Genomic DNA, 20,148 nt, shown 5'->3' with positions numbered 1-20,148 from the left:
GCTTTTGTTAATGTTGCTGAAAAGAATGCACATTCACGTGTAAATAACAGTCTTCACCTGGTTCATTTAAAAACAGTTGTCATGAAGCCCTATCTAGATTTAGAATACCTCAGTGGCAAATCCATTTTCAGAGATGGTCTGCAACGACCTTTATCTGCACATGCTCAGACTGGAACTATAAACTGGCTTATTCTCATCCCCAAGTTAATGTGGGGTTCGACATTACAAGGATGTTCAAAATACTTTGTGCATCGTAATTTCCTGGGACCTGCCTTCGTAATGCAAAATTTTCATATTCTCTTCATTTTTATAGTGCAGTAGTGTACAGGTAAGCAATATTTGCTGCAAATTGTTCAGTTTTTATGTATGGCATATTACACATGTATTGTTTGGTGTCTTGACTGAAAAGCAAGTTGTCATCTGCCAAATTTTTTTTTTTTTTTTTAAAACTAGTACAGAAGAGTGCTAGTAATACAGGAAAACCTTGTTATAATGAGACCACGAGGACTGCCGATTTTACCTTGTTATTACTGGTACTCATGACCATACTAAACAAGAGACCTGTCAAATACAGTAATGAAATCCCGGGAGTGCAGAATTCCTCTTGTTATAAGCGGTACCATGTAAATGAGTCCGTTGTAACAGGGTCTCCCTGTAGTACAATGTGGAATACAATATGTATGAACTTCATGTTCTCATAAGTTTCTAGAATTCTGGAGACTGGGATGTGCCAGTTGATGCAGAACAAGACAGACTGTCTAAATGAGAAATATGCTCTACATTGTGCCTGGTAATGAACCAAGCATATTTCTATCAAACAGTCAAGAACTACTTCATTTGTTTGTGTGGTGTGATTAAATGTGAGTGCTGTAATAAAATGTACACTGTAGTACATTGTATCAAGTCAATTGAAAATGTGTGCTGGTACCTATTCATTTGTTAGTATCTGTACATTCACATTATTTGCTCAGGGGTATTTGCCAAATGAAGGTGGTTTTCCATGGAACCTGTCAACATATGTCTCTTATCTGTCTCTATCTATCTATCTATCTATCTATCTATCTATCTATCTATCTATCTATCTATCTATCTATCTATCTATCTATCTATCTATCTATCTATCTATCTATCTATCTATCTGTCTGTCTATCTGTTATATTGACTAAAAGGGATTTGATACATCCACAGTAGAAGTATCAAAGTTTCTCAAATGTTTATGGGAAAAAAAAAATTGGTAGACTCCACAGTTAATACGTACAGGTCTGTCATATACAGTTCAAATATGTACTTCAGGTTGTTAGGGTCTATTCATTGAATACTTGGAAATTCAAAGGTAAATGGTGACTTTACACCAGTATTAAAGGGTGTGTACAGTTCTGGTCGAGGTGAAGATTTAGCTTTTAATGTTTTGTGAGATATTCTGAAACCACTCTATGAGATGTCAAAGAGCATGCGGTTCTAAGGGGTATCAAAAGTTTATTCGATGAAAATCGGTTTTGAAATGGCTGAGATATCCAAAAACAAGGTGAAACAAAGAGATACTAATAAAGTTGGGGCATGTCGCCTTTTATTATTAGCACTTTTTTGGATATCTCAGCCATTTGAAAACCAATTTTCATCAAATAAACGTTGAATCCTTCTGAAAATTACATGCTCTTTCATATTTCATAAGAGGCTTTTCATTATCTCACTTAGGAATGTTCAAAACATGAATCTCTACCTCAACCAGTACTGTACAGTCCCTTTAAAGCAAACTGTGCTGCACAGACTATACATATACATTAGCATGAGTATCAATTTTATGGAAAGTTAAACTCCCTAAGAACCAGTGCTACAGCTGTAGTTGTCAGATGAAAGCTTGGTACATATGTATGTTGTCTTGTGAATATGATGCGTGTCTAGTAATCAGGAGATAGTTGGTTCGAGCCTAACCCAAGAAAGTATGCCTATAATATGTCATTGTTGCTACTACATGTACTAAAACACTATCATTTAGGTCGATGTAGGGCAATTTGTCAATAAGTCACAATAAATGCTGACGAAGCATCAAACTCAACACACAAAGTCAAACAAGGAATCATAACCTTGTCTGCAAACAAAATAATCATTTATTCTTTCTCAAAGGCTTACATTCATATCACACCTTTCACCTCACTTTCGTTTGCAACAATATCACAAGTCTTGTGCAACATGGATCGCCTGGTGTAAGATTGCGGGATAGGCACTAAGTCTGCAATATTGTTGAATAATTTATCATAAACAACACAATGTCACAAAGTTGTATTGCAAACAAAATGACAATCCAAATGAGTAATTCTTGCATCTAGTCATTTGCTGTTGTTTATTTTTTTGCAACTGATTGACATATTGCCCTTCATTAACAACGGTGAAGGGCAATTTGTCAATCAGTTGCAACAAAATGATAATCTATTGCCTAAAATGTTCACATTTTCTTTACAGGGCATTGCTTTTATTATTGCAAGAAAATTTTATGACCCTGTGTATCTGCAATGCAAGACTGTAGCGGAGTCTACTCAATTGTCAGCAAAAATGTCCAGTGTAACAATTTGTCTTGATGTTTAATAATAAACTTGTAATTCAAAAGAGAAATGCTCTCACATTCTGTATACATGCTGGTTTTGCAGGGCTGGGATATGAGATGTAGTGGCTATCATCTATATACCACACTCAAGATTAATTCAACAAAAGACAAAAAATTTATATCCTTCCTCTTTACCATAGCAAACAAAGCCTGTCAAGCATTAATGATGCAAAATCTAGGCTATCAGAAAGAGAAATTTATCAAAATAGTTTTATGTGTTATTGATAGGATTTACCTAACATGGTCCTTGAATAACTCAGGGAAACGTGAGAGTAAGATTGAGCGAAGTTCAGAAACAGAAATCTCTTGCCTGGCTGAAAATCATATTTCATACAAGTTCATAAAAAGTGCTTGGTGAGTTGTTGTTGTTGTTTTCATTCTAGGCAAGTTGAATATAATAAAGGACAGGCAGAAGTGTTCTCTTAGGTCCCACTGGATATGACTTGCATAATACTGAGTGTGTGCAATTGTCAACTAACTCTCAAATTCTGTACCAACACATAAGAGAGATGATGCCTGCATACATCACGGCTGCCAAACAGGGCCAACCATCCCAAAATCTACAAACAGGAGCCTATCACTACCAAGATAGTTTGAAAAGCACAAACTGTGCATATTACACTGTACAGAGCCTACTGAGTTGATAGGGTTCCTCGTCTAAACTGATCATGTCCAATAATGGCAATATCATCCTGCTGATAATGATGATCACTTCACTTGGAATGTCACAGAATGGGCACACTGTCAAACTATTGCTTGAGTTTAATATAAAAAAATGATTGCGATACTGTGAAAGAAATCTGTGCCACTCTAATAATACAGTTGCTCAAGACTTAAAAGAAAGCACAACTTTCAGTCTTTGTGTTCCTTTTTGTCTTCTTCATATGACATTCCATACTCGTTGATCCGCGTCTTGTCCACAGGGTACAGCCTACAGAGAGGGGACAAATAATGGTACATGGCTATAAATACCTCAAGCATAAGTAATACTGTAAAATTGGAAATTTTCGCGGTGTGGAAATTTTCACACTTTTGGTGCAACCAAAAACCAGCGTGAAAATAAAAACACCAAAACATTTTTTCACGCCATACATTCCACTAATAAATGTCTCGATTCCACGTAATTTAGAATCATGGTGGTCATGCGATCTTACCCAGCCAAGCACAAAAAATTACTCGCGCGAATGTAACCACCTTTAAGGTATTTCATACAAAGGGCTACTGCAATGTACAATTGTTCTTGTTAAAATTATGGCAAAACACTGATCCAACCATGCATTACAAAATTATTCTTCAAAAAGTTTTTTATTGAAAAACATTGAAATCTTGATTACATTCATGCTTTAAGGTTCAGTTCTGTTGACAGGTACGCATGCCTGTTGGCATTAATCATTATTGGATGTCTCTTAAATAGCTCATGTGATGTTGTGTGAATTCGCATGGTCAAAATTTGCAGAATACATGAAATATATTCTAATCATATGAAAGTGGCATAGAGTGACAAAATTTGTCATGACAAAATATTGTCATAAATTATCTTTAAACCAATCTAGTGACTCTCCCACAATATGTGCAAAGACTGTTTTTTAAAAACAACACAATAATCAGGTCACATAGTATGAGAGATACGAAATGAGAAATACTTACCATCTCTGATAAAGATATATGACGAAGACGACATCATCTCGGAAACAGGCAAGGCGGTGCATGGTAGGCATGGTGATAATGAAGGCAAATACGTCATCTATAAAAGTATTGAAGGCCTGTGGAGACAGAAGATAAAAATGGTGATTTGCATTGTCTAGTATCTCGCCACAATTCCATACACGTTATGCTCTTGCACATCTCATTTTTCTTTGAAGTTTTCTTTTGTTAGAGCCTTGTGAGTTCCATTTCAGCCATTAATTCTGCCCTTCTGCACAATAGCACCAATATCCCTTTTTTTATGACTCCCTGCTATTAAATAGACTGACTTTCATTCATCTATTCATTCTTATCATTTCAAAGTGATACACTCTCGCAGACATCAATACATGACACTACAATGTACAGTCTGACCTGGATTATGTGAACCTCTTATTATCTACACTTCTCTATCATCCAGATGCCTCTAAGCAGTGAAGACACACAAAAAAAAATGAAAAAAGAAAAAAGATTTTAAACAATTAAAACTCCTACAAAACATGCAATTTACCTACATCACCTCTGAAAACATGTTAGAAATTTTCCATATAATTTCAAGTATACTGACATAAATTACACTACTGCTGCAATGTACACTACTTACGTAGGTACCACTGGAGTGTTGGCATCATACATGTACATGTATTCATATACATGTAGACATAAGCATTGTTTTTCCCATTTGCATAATTGGCATAATTTTTACCTTATACATGAAGGCTCTCCAAGGCAAGTGGGCAACAGATTTCATCTGGAGAAGACAGAGAAAGGGGAAAGATTGAAGATGTTGTTATGTTTTACTTGGTGTTCTACTGGGAAATGATGTTCAATCTTTAATCATTATAAAGCTACTGAACACATAGCTAATTACTGCTAATGAATATCAAAGTCAAGTTCACTGCCAAACCAAGCCAAAGATGTTGATCCACGCTCCACAAGCAATATTTCCAGGAACATGACATATACTGTATACGCTATATATTTCGCGGGGGTTTTATTTTCGCGAATTTCGCGAGTCGGGAGCTATTCGCGAAATTAACAACACGCGAAAATATTACCTTCCAAAATGAATCCCTTGCCTTGATGATACGAACATTTCAGTACTAGTATACCATGTCACGGCTTACTGAACAGACCATACTGGCTAAGATTGTTTACGCATGTCCACGTCTACTTACGAATACTGTAGAGAGCCAATCCATTATCGCAAGGGGACCACTCGTCAGAAATCTAGCGCGAAGGACTTAACCACTTCAAAAATGTTGAACTCTAACTTACTAGTTCGCAGAGTTTGGTAAGTTTTTTTTCATGCAGTGTATAACTAGTATCATTCTTATTTGCTAGTAAGTTGAAAATTCACACTTTCTTTGCCACTTCATATTTTCTCTGGTCCCCCAATCACGAATTTAACCACTCGCGAAAATGTGTGACAGCGGCAATTCGCGAAAATTTATGTACGCGAAAATTATAGCGTATACAGTAATATATTTCATCTCATTAAAAAATGAGGGGAATTTCTCTCTAGAGTATACAGGTAACACTATTCAGTAATCCAGGGTGGTCCACGAGGGGTTTTCGCATGTCGCTGCAACATGCTAAAATTCTTGTGCAACATCCTAAAAAGCCAGCAACATGCTATGCAACATCCTCAAGAATTTGCAACAAGCTCAAAGTAAAAGTATTCAAAAATGTGCAAAACATGTGTATAACATAAGAAACATCAAACTACCAGGTACTTTAGATATTTGTGTGCAAAACATGAGAGAGAACATTAAATGTAAGCAGCACAAAGAGAGATAAGCAGCAAAATATTGCGTACTACAGTATGTACTCATCGTGTACGCTCCGCGCATATTCAATTTCTGCAATATTCTCAGATTCTGAGCTTGCAACATGCTAAAATTTCAAGTTGAGGACCACCCTGGTAATCCAAGGTAATGTTCCTACCCCTTTCAGAATCATTATAGTTCCAAATACACCTAGGCAGTTAGGCTGATTGTGTTTAATATCAAATGGCATATACACTACTATAACAGCATTTATTCCACTAGAATAATATTTGTCATTCAAACGGAAACAAATTTTGATCAGCCAGGTATTTGTTAACACTTGGCAATTAGTCCGAAACATGTAGTAAACGAGTAATATATTTGGTATGTAAGCACAAACTGACCTCATCAATAAATGCAATGACTTACCTTGTAGTTTACAAAAAGTTGAGGTAACATGAACACAAATCCAAAGGCATAGACCCCGTTCACCAAACTTTTTATAAGCCATGAATACCAGCTGAAATGGAAGAAACACAAATAAACAAATAACTAAAGAAAAATTCAGGAACCAGTGAGTTGAAAATTCTTCACTCCTATCCCCTCATCAAACATGTACAAGGTCCTACCAGTCTTGTTTTGGGTTTTATTTTGCGTGTGTGTGTGTGTGTGTGTGTGTGTACAATAATTTAAAAGATCATTCCCATTACTTTTCATAAATGTTTAATGCTTCCTAAAGGTACTAACATGAAGAGGATCTAATGCAACTGATTGACAAATTGCTCTACATTGACGTAAATTAGCACTGGATTGAATCATGGGCATGCATACTCGACCAATTTCATGAATTTGAATGAGGAGGATCTAGTTCATGATGCAATAAATTAAAATTATGAATTTCATGTCAATTAAGATGATAACGAATTCATGAAATATAAATTCAGATCTTTACAAAGAGAACATACAACTGAGCGTTAAAAACTTCCAATGTGCTTGACACATTTAAAAGGAACGCTTCATTCACATCTTTTCGACTACAGGAAAACCACGGTCAAAGTAATTTAAGGGGATGGCTAGTACCTGATCAGAGGGAATCAGTGGGAATGCTGGGGAATGATTGTTCCAATCCTTGTGGGATTAATTTAAGAGTACATTATATATCTATTGTTGTGTGAAAATTATTTGCTTCAGAATGGTCTCATATTCAAGTAATGTGCAGTTCAATGTTTCCAGGTTAGCATGCCTGTACAGTGACGGGGCATTAAGTAAACATATAGTTTTCACACAACAATAGATATATATAATGTACTCTTAGATGAATCCACAAGGATTGGAACAATAATCCCTCAGCATTCCCACTGATTCCCACTGATCGGTTACTAGCCATCCCCTTTAAACATGGCAATAATTGCAGTCACTGCATAGATAAGTTTCATCTCTCTTTAAATGCTGTGCGAGTTGAAAGTGACAATTGTAAGGATTCTACAGCCTCTGTATTCTACAGCCATACGTTAGTCAAATATTAAAGTCCCTCTTGGATATACAGCAGAAACAGAGCAATAATGATGTGCGGTCAAAAATCTCGCCATGAACCTGGAAAAAGCGTAAAGAGATACACACAGACATCAACCCACCTTTTGTGAGGCACATAGATGAGAGAATAGATTGCACCCAGTGCACACAGGGGGTAGAGACCATACGACATATACTTCATGGCTGTGGAATCAAGCTCTGCTGTGGCTCTCTCCGAATCACTTGAGGAGCCGAACGAAACAACGGGCTTCCACCCCTCGAACGAGATGCTGAATTTAAAAGCTTTCTTCACCTTCCAGACCTGCAGGATGTGTGGACGGATCGACAGAACGGATCACCTTGTTAATCTCTCTCCAGCACAGCTGTCACTACTAACTCACTGCACTCACACAGAAATATGGATCAATCAGCTGCAGTATGAAATTACACAGGGCAATGTACATCACAGAAACAGATTACTGCATATGCTGACATTTTCGCAGTGGTTTCATTTTTGCAAATTTTGCGAATAAGCTCTCAATTGCAAAAATAACAATTCACAAAAATATTGGCAAATGAAAACATCAAATTTGCCCTGCATACACTGTCTCCGGCCAGTTGAGCACACTTAGCATTGCAATATCCAGCAACTATTGAGCCCAGATGCTACAGACATACCAATAGCATTCCCTGGTATAGTCTAAATACTAGCAGTACTAGTTTCAAGCAATGTTTGGACAAAACTATTTGTTTGAAAAGTCACACTTTCTTCTGAAGTTTTGTCTTTTGCTCTTTTTTTTACAATTATCTTGACCACAAAACACAAATTCAATAAATCAAGAACACAAAAATATCCTATCAGCCAAGTGCCATTTGCAAAAATATCTTTACAAGAAAATATCCGCACGAACAGTATTTTCATTTTCCAAGAAATTTCAACGCAATTCAACTCAACAGCGGATGAGGAGAAGAGAATCTGTTTCATGGTTATAATTGAAGAATACAATGACTGGAAGGATTGAAAAAAAAGAAAGAAACATATTGCTGGAGATTGTAGAGAGTTGGGCTGCTGGTCAAAAAGCTGTAGCATCATACAAACAGCTTCATATATGGCAAAGAGAGATTCATGTGTTTCAATGCTGCTTCCTCCTCACCTCAATAATTGCACCTATCCCACAAGGCACTAGTACCAACAGGCTGGTGTCTTCCTCCATGAGATATAGGAAGATGATCAGCTGGCTCACACATCGCCATGTCACTGAAAAGATACAGAAAAGCGACTCAAAATTTGCAAATGTTCCTTCAGGCTTGATTGCGACACTTGTATGTGATTTGCAAGGCGCTAACATCCGCAGACAGGCTTCTTTCTCCACGCGGTACTGTAGAAGTGGACATTTTGGAGGTGTGGAAATTTTTGCACATTTGGTGCAACATGAAACTAGCATGAACTGCATGAATAAAAGCCCACAAACATTTTGCATATGTGATATCATTTCATATTCTGGTTCCACAGAATTAAAAGTATGCAAAATTATCCTACCCAGCAGACACAAAAGTATGACAAGATAAGTTAGCTCACACATCACATGACTGGAAAGGCAACCATGACAGTTTAAAATTTCCTACATATTTTTAGGCTTGGATTCAATAGGACGTGGTTGCCGAGATGACCTGGAGCATCTAAAATTTGAGTGTCAGACAGACTCACATTTACAAACACAATGCTATGCCTGACAAACTGGGAAATTCTAACTTTATGATTTTGAGGCGGGGGAAGCAAATACAGTCTTAAAATAAAACTAGAAATGTCGCTACGGCGACTGGTGTATGCCTCCGCCATAATGCATGGTTCTCCTAATAGGTCTATAGTACAATGTCTTGACAATGTGTGATGACAGTTTCACACAATTGGCAAAATATTAAAATGACAGGTTTGCCACAAATGTGCTGAATGTTCACTTTCCTAGAACTAGGTTCAATTGGATGAATGATTAAAACGTCAGAGTGCAGGTATTTGGGGGAACTGATGATTTTTACTTGACTTTTGACCCTTTTATAAGTTTATGCATTGAGTAATTTTCAAGGTATTGAGAAAAAGTATAATTTCAGTATCAAATGGTAAAATAGTATTATCTAAACCTGGCCTTTGACCTTTGACCTCACAGTTCCAAAGAGAATCACTGTTAGGTAGAACATGCATAAATATGTAAGTTTCATGACAATACCTTGAGTTACTTTTAGGATATGGAGGAAGAAGTGCAGTTTAGCACTTTCACTTGACCTTTGACTTTTGACCTTTGACCTTTTGGCAAGAAACTTCCCACAGAATATAAATTGGGTTATACATGCATACATCAAGTTTAAAAAAAAAAAATCCTTCAGGCATTACATAAACATAAGGAAAGTAGTGATATTTTGAGGAGTTGACCTTGACCTTTGACCCCCTGACCTTTGACCCATGACCCAAAACTTCCCTAGATAATCACTGCCCATTGGTACATGCATATATACTAAGTTCCATGAAGATACCTTAAACCATTTGCGAGATATGGAGAAAAACATGAAATTTCAACCTTTTTTTCACAAAATAACCTGTGACCTTTGACCTTTGACCCCACGACCCTAAAATCCAAACAAAGTATTATCCCCCCAGGATATACCCTCATACCAAGTTTGATGCAAAACCACCTCACGGTTCTTGAGATATCGACAAAAACAAAACGGGACGGACGGACGGACGGACGGACGGACGACCCGAAAACATAATGCCACTTCGTTGGCGGAGGCATAAAAAGTATGCCAGTCTGACTGCATCAATATGTAGGAGTACAAGAACACATAACTCCTTGGCTAGAAATATCGGGTTAGACTTTCCCTCTCTTTCTCTGTTTCACGCTCACAAAATCAACAAGGCTTATTCAAAATAGAACAGCCAACAAGAGGACATGAAAAGTCAGTATTGCTGGTAAGGTTCTACCGAGACCATAGTAGGCCTACAGGCATGTACCAGTTGAAATTGCCAAGCCAACCATAGAGTTTCTCTTCTGCCAGTAGGAAATGTCGTTCTTGAATGCCAGGAAGTCAAAGAGAAGCTGCAAATTGAGAAAAAAAAAGAGCAATTAGAAGTGACAAACTTTGCAGGGCCATCAAACTTTTCTCTCAGCATACGATATGATTAGTGTAGAAAAATTGCAAGCGTACTGTAAAACGAGGAATGTTCGCGTGCATGTTAATTTCATGAATTTTGAGAATTTCGTGAGAGTTAAGATTCACAAAATTAAAATGCACGTGAAAGTTCTTGTCTACACTATACGCATTGAATGTTAGATGCAACTTGCAAAAATTTCATGCTGCGAAAATGGCTGTCAACTCCAATTCGGGAAAATTTAATGCCGCGAAATGCGAAAATATTGTGTTTTACAGTATTAAAGTTAACAATCGTTGAAAGAGAAAATGCAGCCTAACTCTTTGTGTGCTTTGAGTGCTGACTGGCACAAAAAAAAAAAAACCTTTAGCATTGTGCAGACTGTCCAAAGTCCCTTGCACAGATAGGATGAAGACAAATACAGCATTATGGTATCAACCCAGAGTTTATGGGAACTAAGCGTGCCACATGCTAAACCTGTGGGTAGCGACGAAATCTCCAAGGCACGGGAGTACACATATCATACTCACATGGAAAAATGACACAAAGAGAGTTGCTCCCAGCATCAGCAAGCTAATGTCTGTGAAGATTCCCATCACTTCCTCAATGTCTTTATCGTGAAATCCTACATCAGGAACCAGGGTAGAGGTAAGACAAAAATGCATAGGAAGGAATTGCAGAGCATTCAAAACAAGTACAGTTGACTCCACATAATCGGGTAATGTCAGACAGAGAGCAGTTTTTAACCCAAATGTGCAGTGAACCCAAAGAAAGCGCTTCTTGATTACTGCATACACCATATAGTTCGCGAGTCTAAATTTTCGTGAATCAGGAATTCCAATGATTTCGCGAGTGGTTAAATTTGCGATCATGGAGTCCTGTACTGCACGGAGAAGTGTACACACATACATCACGTTCACATCGGGATCACGTCAGAGTCAATATTTTCAAGTGTCTTCAATTTTGCAAATAGCACCTGACTTGCAAAATTCACGAAAACTAAAAACTTCGCGAAATATTCGGCATATACAGTATGTAAAGACATTCATACAAAACTTACAAATCATTTAATACAACAATATTGTCAGAGCATCTTTTACTGCTGTCAGCTAAGTTTCAGTCATTGTTCCAATTCATATGAAAACCATGAAATGACAACAGTAGATCAGTCCTCTACAATGCTGATCCTCACATTGACAACACATCAAACCAACTGGCATGCAGCCAACACAAACTGCCACAGATAGTCTATAAACTTGGAAGTGCACACTGAATTTTTTTCAAATATACCCTTTTCACTGGACAATAAATGCATAGCTCCTGAAGCCTCGAAGAGAGGTTTATTGTCCCTATCAAAGAGGAATGGTGGTCAGACATTTACTTTATTCATCCAAGTCTACAAGGCAAAACTGATAAGGGGTAAGATTTTGTATGTGACCTGTCCCTAACAGTAATCTGCCATAGAAGCTGAGAAAGTGCGGTGATTTGGCTGAGAATTATGAAATTTGACTTTTGCTCAAAAGTCAAACTTTACTACCTTTGGTAGGAATTTGCAAGTACTCATTAAAGAATGTTTTGATATTTGAAACTTTCAGTTTTCATCAGAAGCATGCTACTCAAGTGCTTCAAATTTAGCTAAAGGTACATACCACACATTCTACATACAAGCTTAAATGCAACTAACTTTCAAAACTATGGGTTTTTTTTTTAGCACTAATGGGTTGCTGCCCAACTGTGTCTGCAGTGGACTTGGGGAAATAAAATGAGGTGAGTTACATGTCAGGGAAATACTTTGGGTCTGAAGAGAGATTAAAGATACCACAGTTAGAGCACTGATTTTCTGCAACTTTTATCTAGCTTTTTTGGTGACAAGTCACATATGGGGTGGCTGTTTAATTGAGGAGCTCAGATTTTACACGAAAAAAAAAGTATGAACATAGGAGCTATATGATGAGTTGTAAGGAATGATCTGTGGAAAGGTGAATTCATACCAAGGTCTCGCATCATTTGGGTGCTCTGCTCCAGATTACTGAAGAGCCTCAGCTGCCCGATGGAGAAGGGGGCGTAATGTATGGTCAGCTCTTTCTTCTCGCAGCTTCCATTGATGGGCTGATGGGGGTCAAAAGAGGTCATTTGAAATAGATTCTAAATGATAGTGATAAAAACGGTAATGATAAAAGAAGCAGCATTGATAATACTGATATTAATGACAATGATGATGATAGTGGTGATGGTGATGATGATGATGATGGTGATGATGATGGTGATGATTCATGATCTTGATGATGGTGATGATGGAGTTGATGGTGATGATGATAATGATGATGAAACATAGCAGATAATAAAGCATTTGGTCTCCAGCTTTCCAGAGAAGTCTCTTTGATGTCAGCTGCAATTATCATTATCCTTGTATTTCTACACCTCGGTAAAGATGGACACGGTGCTTGATGCAGCTTGTTTGCAGACATAACCACCTGGTAGGAATTTTACCTCAGATCTCCAGTTTAAAGTCCACAGCCTTGCTCATTACATCACAGTACTCATATCATGCACAATTCATTAAAAGAAAGAAACAAACCATGTTTTAAAAGCAGCCTCCAATCATAAACTCTCAATTGAACCATTAGAGCTTCATCATTGTAACCAGCACTGTATGCCAAAGGACTAATATCAACCTTTCAATCACCACAAACATCACAACTGACACTACCATATGCACTCATTAATTATTCAGATTATGCGTCAGACAGTGTATACAGAATAGATAAATAAATACCACCTACAAAGAAAGAGGGCAGAAGACAATCTGGAACAGTATTTTTCCAGACAACTTACAGACCTTTCAATCTGACTAATTCCTTCACATCATTCTTGATATATCACATATTATATCTTCATCCAAAGACCCTGCCACTGAAACACAGCAATGTCCAAAATTCAGTCCTCTAGTCAAATCTTATTTCTGATATTTATGCAAATGTGAATTCATATACTGATTGATAGGTTTGTATGATGGAGGATCACATAGAAAAGACATACAACATACCTGTAGATCTTTTGCTTTCTCCGATAGCTTGTGCACATACAGAATTGGCAGGTAATCATTCTGAGGAGACAGTCTGTGCGTGTGGATATAGTGATACATAGGACACAAAAATTTGTTTCCTCAATAAATGGTCTATGACTTTAATATAAAAAATTACAATGAAAATATTTGTTCCTCACAAGTTGACATGAAACATAAGATAATAAGCATAGAAGAAAAAAAAATGAAACAATGAGCGAGACATATCTGGCCGTTAATCAAAACTCATTTCTTAACTGAACATTGTATGATGTCATCAATTCGCTGCTGTGAAAACTTAGAGCAGTTGGTTGCTTGCGATTCTTCTCATCAGATTTGAAGAGTTCAGAATAGAGCTGTCAGAATTTTATACAACCAGCGCAAAACTGTGTCAAAGTGAAAAATAAGTGAGCAAAAAATGCAAGTGTAGTGTGGACTCACTTCAAGAATCTGTAAACATCGGCTGGAATCTCCATCCGATGAAACGTTACTGGCTCGACGACACTCCTCAGGTAAATTTTAGACTTCCAGTGTGCGACAGGAATTTCTGATTTTCCACTGGATGTACCCTTCTGAAAATATCACAAAGTGTGATAAAAATGTAAATGATGGTAGTCAGTGAAAATTAAATCATATTTTCTTTCTGTGAAGCTCAGAATGCAAACATATACAAAATCAATAGTTAAAGAGTCAGTGTTATTGGCATTATTTACCATTTGCAGATGAAACAAAAACCCAGCTTTAGTGCTTCGAAATACAGTTGTGTAGTTCTAAAATGTTAGTTAGGGATAGAAACAACCCATGTAAACATTTGAATCAACATAATGAATGTTAAATATACAAAGAGTGAAAAATAGTTATAATAAAAATGTTTCTACATTAAACTGTCTATAGTTTTGCCTTTATACTGAGAAATATACTGATATTTCCTTACATTTTGGGCTTTATTGCAAAATTTTGACATGGTAGGATGTTTTCTGACACAAATGACCATATATATTCATCAAATGTGATATCTCAAACATTCTTTAAGTCACTGCTCCCAACTGTAAGCAGTGCCTTTAAAATCACATGTAAAAGAATCCCAAAATGGTTGATGGCTAAATTTTGCTGCATTGTAGCCATAAACTTGTATGCAGTACCAGTATACATAAGCATTAAACTTTAAGTGGGTACTGCAACACACACAACACTTAATGGTGATGATATCTTGGGGCAATAAACTTTGAATGAGTACTGGTAAAATCCAACCGAACTATTAAAAGAAAAAAAAAATCTGAACTATTAAATTCATTGTCTCAAGTATAACATGAAATATCACAACAGCCATGAAGCATATTCATTATGTGGGTTTTCAATGTATAACCAAATCTAAACAGACAAGAGACCCGGGGGTCTCGCACTCACCTGAGTATCGCAAGTTCACCTTCCATGCATTTCAGCAGAATCTTACCTGAGAACAAGGCTGGCCACCAAATTTGCCCTTTTTTTAAATTTGGTGGCCCCGGGCCACCGGGCCACCGTTAGTGTCATGCATGTAAATAACATAACGTTACACTACTTTGACAGGCAATGTTCACACAAACAAGAACACACAGAATTACGTAAGCACCACAGGCTTCAATTTGCTATGACTCATCAAATTCCCCTGCTTTAGAATGAGAAAAACCTCGCAAGCACACGCACCTCAGCCTCGTCCTCACTCAGCAAATTAAAGGTCTCCATTCTGGGCAGAGAATACTTGGTAAGGCTCCAGGTCCGATGGGACGCCATGTCAGGCTCAAGCTTGTTGGAGCCAGAGGCCTGCAGGAAGGCGTGGATAAACAGGCTTCCATTCCGGCAAGTTTTGGCGGGTAGGGACACATTGACTGTCCTGGAAGAGAGAGGGGGGAAATAGAAAAGGAAAGACAGCATTCATAGATATTACAATTATAAACATCAGCATTCTAAATCAGAAGAAATGGACAGAGAGAGTTCCTTTCTGGCAAATTCATATGGGGGTGGGGGACAGAGGAGAGAAGATTCTCTGTATTGGGAGAGAAAAAAAAAATCAGTTACGACAATCATATTAAATACAGCTGGGCCCTGTACTCTATTTTCTTGGGACATTTAAAGCAAGATAACATGAAAAACAGGATACAACATTGGCAACTTTGCACAAGAAGAGTGTGCCCTCTGTTATGAATGGCAGAAAGAGGAAGATATTTCCATCAGTATCATTTAATTTTACGTTAGGGCAATATACACATCACTGATATGACAAACATCTTCAGGATCATAGCATCTATATTTCACCAGTTTTATGATTTATGATTGCCCATATTTGGGCAAGTGGAATAAAAACGACATCGCTGTGTACAATATGGTAGGTTGCTTAGATGGACTTCTTTGTTTAAGTTGTTTCATCTTCTTTTCTTGGGCCATTGTCATCTATACATACACACATATATATGAAGAGTTTGTTTGCAAAAACCGATACTTCCATATTTGCCGAATGGAGATATTTGCGATTAAAGGTCAAGAAAAATAAAGAGAATAATAAGAAAATGTTTGCTTCTTTTGACCATAACTTCAAAAATATACCTTTATATGTAGTGACCAACATATCATTTAAAAGGTACTATTTTGTACTTTATGACAGAGACCATACTTATCGGTTTTTGCGAACAAACTCTTCATATACTTATCTGTGTCCCAAGAGTCATATGGTTAAATCACTTGGGGACATTTTTGTCTCCAGTCTTCTTCATGTACATTTTAACGTCACAAGTTATGGAGACTCACTTACCAGGATGTCTCTACAGTGGTATTCAGTCTGCTTACATGAAGAATTTCGTCCTGCTGCTTCAGCTTGGGAGGGCTCGCGGAGCTTAGCGACGTATAAACTCTGAGCTGGTCAAAATATCGATAGTAAGAGGTGGAATTTTTAAGGGCATGATGAAAAATGTGATGGAAGATGCAATAAAAGTGCATAGTTAATATATTTTGATTGTAAATGCCTGTTACATACTCAACATGTCATGCATACAGAACCCCAACTGTGGTTAGTAGTTACTGTTTGATTCCAACAATATATTGTCCACAACATAATCACTGACATGAGACTACTAAAGGCCAACTTCTGTCTTCATAGTGACTTTCACAGAGGAAGCACCTCCTGAGTGTCTTTGCATTTGCCATTTCAACTTCGCATCACTTCAATTACGCTGTAAAACAATCATTTCCTGTATTGGGTAATGTGGGTCAATTACATCTAGAAAGCACCTGCCCTGTATATGAAGTGGCTGTGGCAGGGCCATAACTCCATTTTAGAAATGAATGATAAAACCCCTGGCACTGTGGTGTTGCCACTGCTGTTCTGTATTTTTCTACACTACAAAATACACTGAGTTATCAATACCCTTCAGTTTCAAAAAGCCTTTTTTAACAGCTGCACATTTTGAGAATAAAGATATTGACCAAAAAAAAAAAAATTATGTTTTAACTGCAGGGCATACTTGCTAGTGTAGAGACTTCTCAAATTTTGAGATAATGGAATAAATTTCATACAATCATGATAATGGGAAACCAAATGTGTACAAACTAAAATAAGTCTATGAATATCATATAGGAAATAAACGGTACAGACTTTAAAATATATAACTTGCAAATGAGATTTACTGGGGTAAATTCAATTCCTGGGCATGGAAGAAGAAGAAGAAAACAAGAAAAACTGACATTACTTATTTTTATAGCAACATAGCTTGCTGACCACAACAACACAACTTGCTGACATAACTGAATTTTTATAGCAACATAAGATGGCTCATAAATGTTACCTGTAGTTGTGACTTTAACTTTTTGTTTTCATATCTGCTGAGGCACTTGCTCTTCCCTTCCTTGGCAATGTCACACTGGGGTGGATTGAAGAGCTGGTATGAGGTATAGATGACGTTGCACAGGTAGCCCAGGAAGAGTACAATCAGGACGTTGTTGAAGAACTTACCAATGGATGCCATGACTGCGCTGTCAGGAAATTTTGATTGGTCATGATGAGGCACAGGTTATCATGAGATTTCTCCCACAGAAAGAATATAAGGATCTTGACCTTTGGCATTTCCTTGGTTACTATGAACCCTCAATCACAAACGGGATTTATGTTTTTAAAAAAAAAGAAAAAAAAAAAGGAAATTTGCTCTGTACTTTGTAGTCTGAGTGGCTGAATTACAGAACTGAACTTGTGACATTAAAAATACTTTTTTTAAACAAGTGTATTGGCTAGATCTGTTCACTTCAGGCTAGAGAAGTTGCACTTTATCATTCACGTCACAGACAGTTATATTATCCTTTGAATAGAGAGAGTCTCAAGAGGCAGAATCAGGTATGTTAACCAGGTGTGTTAAGAGGTAAATTACACTGATCAATAACCTGAGCAAGTCATAGACCTAAATTTAAAAAAAAAAAAAATACTGTTTATCATCAGATATGCAAATGGAACCAATTTGCAAGAGGTAGAAAAACACATTTTCTGGACTAAGGAAAAAAATGCCTACAATTTCACATCAACACTAGACTAGTGTTTGAGAAATTCTCAACTCAGCTTACAGAATACCGGTATGTTCTGTTTGCTAGCAAGAAGGAGGAAGTTGCACTTATTTTTTCATCTTATTGTTACTAACGTTAAGGCTAGACTAGAGGCAGAGCTTGATGGGCTGAGCTCATCACATCACACGATTTGTTCTCATGTCACAGAAAGGGCAAAAGCACCCCGCCCGCGCCCGGCCCCCTGACAAGATAACAACAGTCTATATGCTAACCAGCTCTTGAGCCTCTAACTCAACATGTGCGGTGTTGCGTACAGGTGTGAATATTTTCGTTATCAAACATCACAAATTAGGCTACGGCTATATTTTCTACATTGACAAGGTCCCAAGGTCAAAAGGAGATTACACATGAACACGAGACCCTGAAGACACTGCACGTTTTACACGTTCCCACATATTCATATTCATGTAAACAGTCATATCTTTCACGGTGTAAGGTCTTCAAAATATTTAATTCTGCAATATCCACGTGCATTAAAAACCTCACTCTTTACGAAAATTCCGACACATGATGTAGCATACACTCGCTCAAAGTACTCACTTTACGGCAAAGCACTGATCTCTCGTAGTTTCGAAACATTACTTACTTTTAGCAAGGCAGCCAAAGAGCCGGGGTCTCAGTTCTATAGCTGTATGTCGTAGCATAGCGAGTAGCGCGCTTACACCGCGATCACTGAACCCTCTGCTACTCTGGCAGCGACGCGGGGAAGCGGGGTCGGTACACAGAATGAGTTCTGTGGGTCGGTAAGCCCCACTGTAAAGCCGGTAAGTAGGCCACAAGCTGTGACATCCCTGGATGTAGAACGGGGTGGGGGGCGGGGGCACTTTAAAAAAAAAAGAGAGATATATAGGAATACATAGCTCTAGACTAATCCACTTGGGGCCACCAGTGTTTTTAGGGGGGGGGGGGGGTCGTTTTGTTTTTTGTTTTTGTTTAATACCCCGAAAGTGGCACTAGAAAAATAAAACAAAAACAAAAACAAAAACAAAAACAAAAACGTGGTTACTAAGCTTATTTTTCGTGCTGCTCTGTTTTGTTTTGTTTTGTTTTTCTTGCTTGTTAGCTGATGAAACCCTGAAGTGGCACCAGAAATATACTAGTAAACTGTTCCCCCTCCCCCCCCCCCCCCCCCCCCCCCCCGCTTTTAAGAACGTGGCGCCGGCCGTGACGATACCCTAGCTGCTACTTCCTCAATATCCGATCTTCACCTGGGCTATAGTGATTGGGATGAGGAATAAGAATGTTATCAATATTTATAACAAATTGTAATGAACAAGGCACCACGTCCCAATGCCTTACTCGAGATGAGTTTGGGGTCACGATAAGTGAGAGAGCTGTAATTCCATCCTTGACAACCATCACAACAGTGGCGGATCCAGAGGGGGCGCACCGGTCGCGCGCTCCCTCTCTTTATTTTTGGTTAAAACAAAAGAAATAAAAAGAAAAAATGGGGGGGGCGTGCGCCCCCTTTAATTGTGTAAAGGCAACTCCCCTTTACGGAATTCCTGGATCCGCCCCTGATCACCACCTTAAATTTCAAATTGAAATAGTTACACGCAACAGATTGCCGATTATAGTAGTTATCACTTCAGTTGTGAAGAAATCTATGAAAAGGGGCGTGTATTCTTCTTTTCCATTCTTCTTGATATTCTTTCTCATCTTTCATCTTTTTTCTTTCATCTTTTCCCTTCTTTTTCTTTTGGTTCCTGTCATCTCTTTCATTCCACTTTGTTAAATTTCAATTATCACGTGCGTTTGTGGTTCAACGCAAGTTGTTTGTTTGTTTCAT

At 37.7% G+C, this 20,148-nt stretch overlaps 1 protein-coding gene across 1 annotated transcript; it reads right to left on the bottom strand.

Annotated features, from left to right (window-relative positions):
* Positions 1-3,406: 3,406 nt before the first annotated feature.
* On the bottom strand, positions 3,407-18,994 carry LOC139713866 (lipid scramblase CLPTM1L-like). The gene is made up of 15 exons (XM_071625568.1): positions 18,946-18,994; positions 17,594-17,780; positions 16,564-16,667; positions 15,462-15,648; positions 14,217-14,347; positions 13,758-13,830; positions 12,703-12,820; positions 11,242-11,336; positions 10,574-10,658; positions 8,721-8,824; positions 7,689-7,888; positions 6,484-6,574; positions 4,992-5,036; positions 4,250-4,365; positions 3,407-3,533 (listed from the first exon to the last, which is right to left on the bottom strand). Exons 2-15 carry the CDS (start codon positions 17,771-17,773, stop codon positions 3,455-3,457), a joined length of 1,608 nt encoding a protein of 535 aa, XP_071481669.1. The 5' UTR covers positions 17,774-17,780; positions 18,946-18,994; the 3' UTR covers positions 3,407-3,454.
* Positions 18,995-20,148: the final 1,154 nt, after the last annotated feature.

The sequence above is a fragment of the Diadema antillarum genome, unplaced genomic scaffold, assembly GCF_040938485.1.
Source record: "Diadema antillarum isolate AM-2024a unplaced genomic scaffold, OU_Dant_1.0 seq00002083_RagTag, whole genome shotgun sequence".
NCBI lineage: Eukaryota > Metazoa > Echinodermata > Echinoidea > Diadematoida > Diadematidae > Diadema > Diadema antillarum.
The sequence above is the reverse complement of the archived record's forward strand: the minus strand, read 5'-3'. Positions and strand labels throughout refer to the sequence as shown.

Bases quoted from the DNA above. Each gene is read 5' to 3' on its own strand.
- LOC139713866 (XM_071625568.1), bottom strand. From the start codon at position 17,773: ATGGCATCCATTGGTAAGTTCTTCAACAACGTCCTGATTGTACTCTTC. The intron at 15,649-16,563 runs GTAAGTGAGTCT...TCTCTCTTCCAG, and splicing joins ACCACTGTAGAGACATCCTG to GACAGTCAATGTGTCCCTAC. The intron at 5,037-6,483 runs GTAAGTCATTGC...TGTCTTCTCCAG, and splicing joins AACTTTTTGTAAACTACAAG to ATGAAATCTGTTGCCCACTT.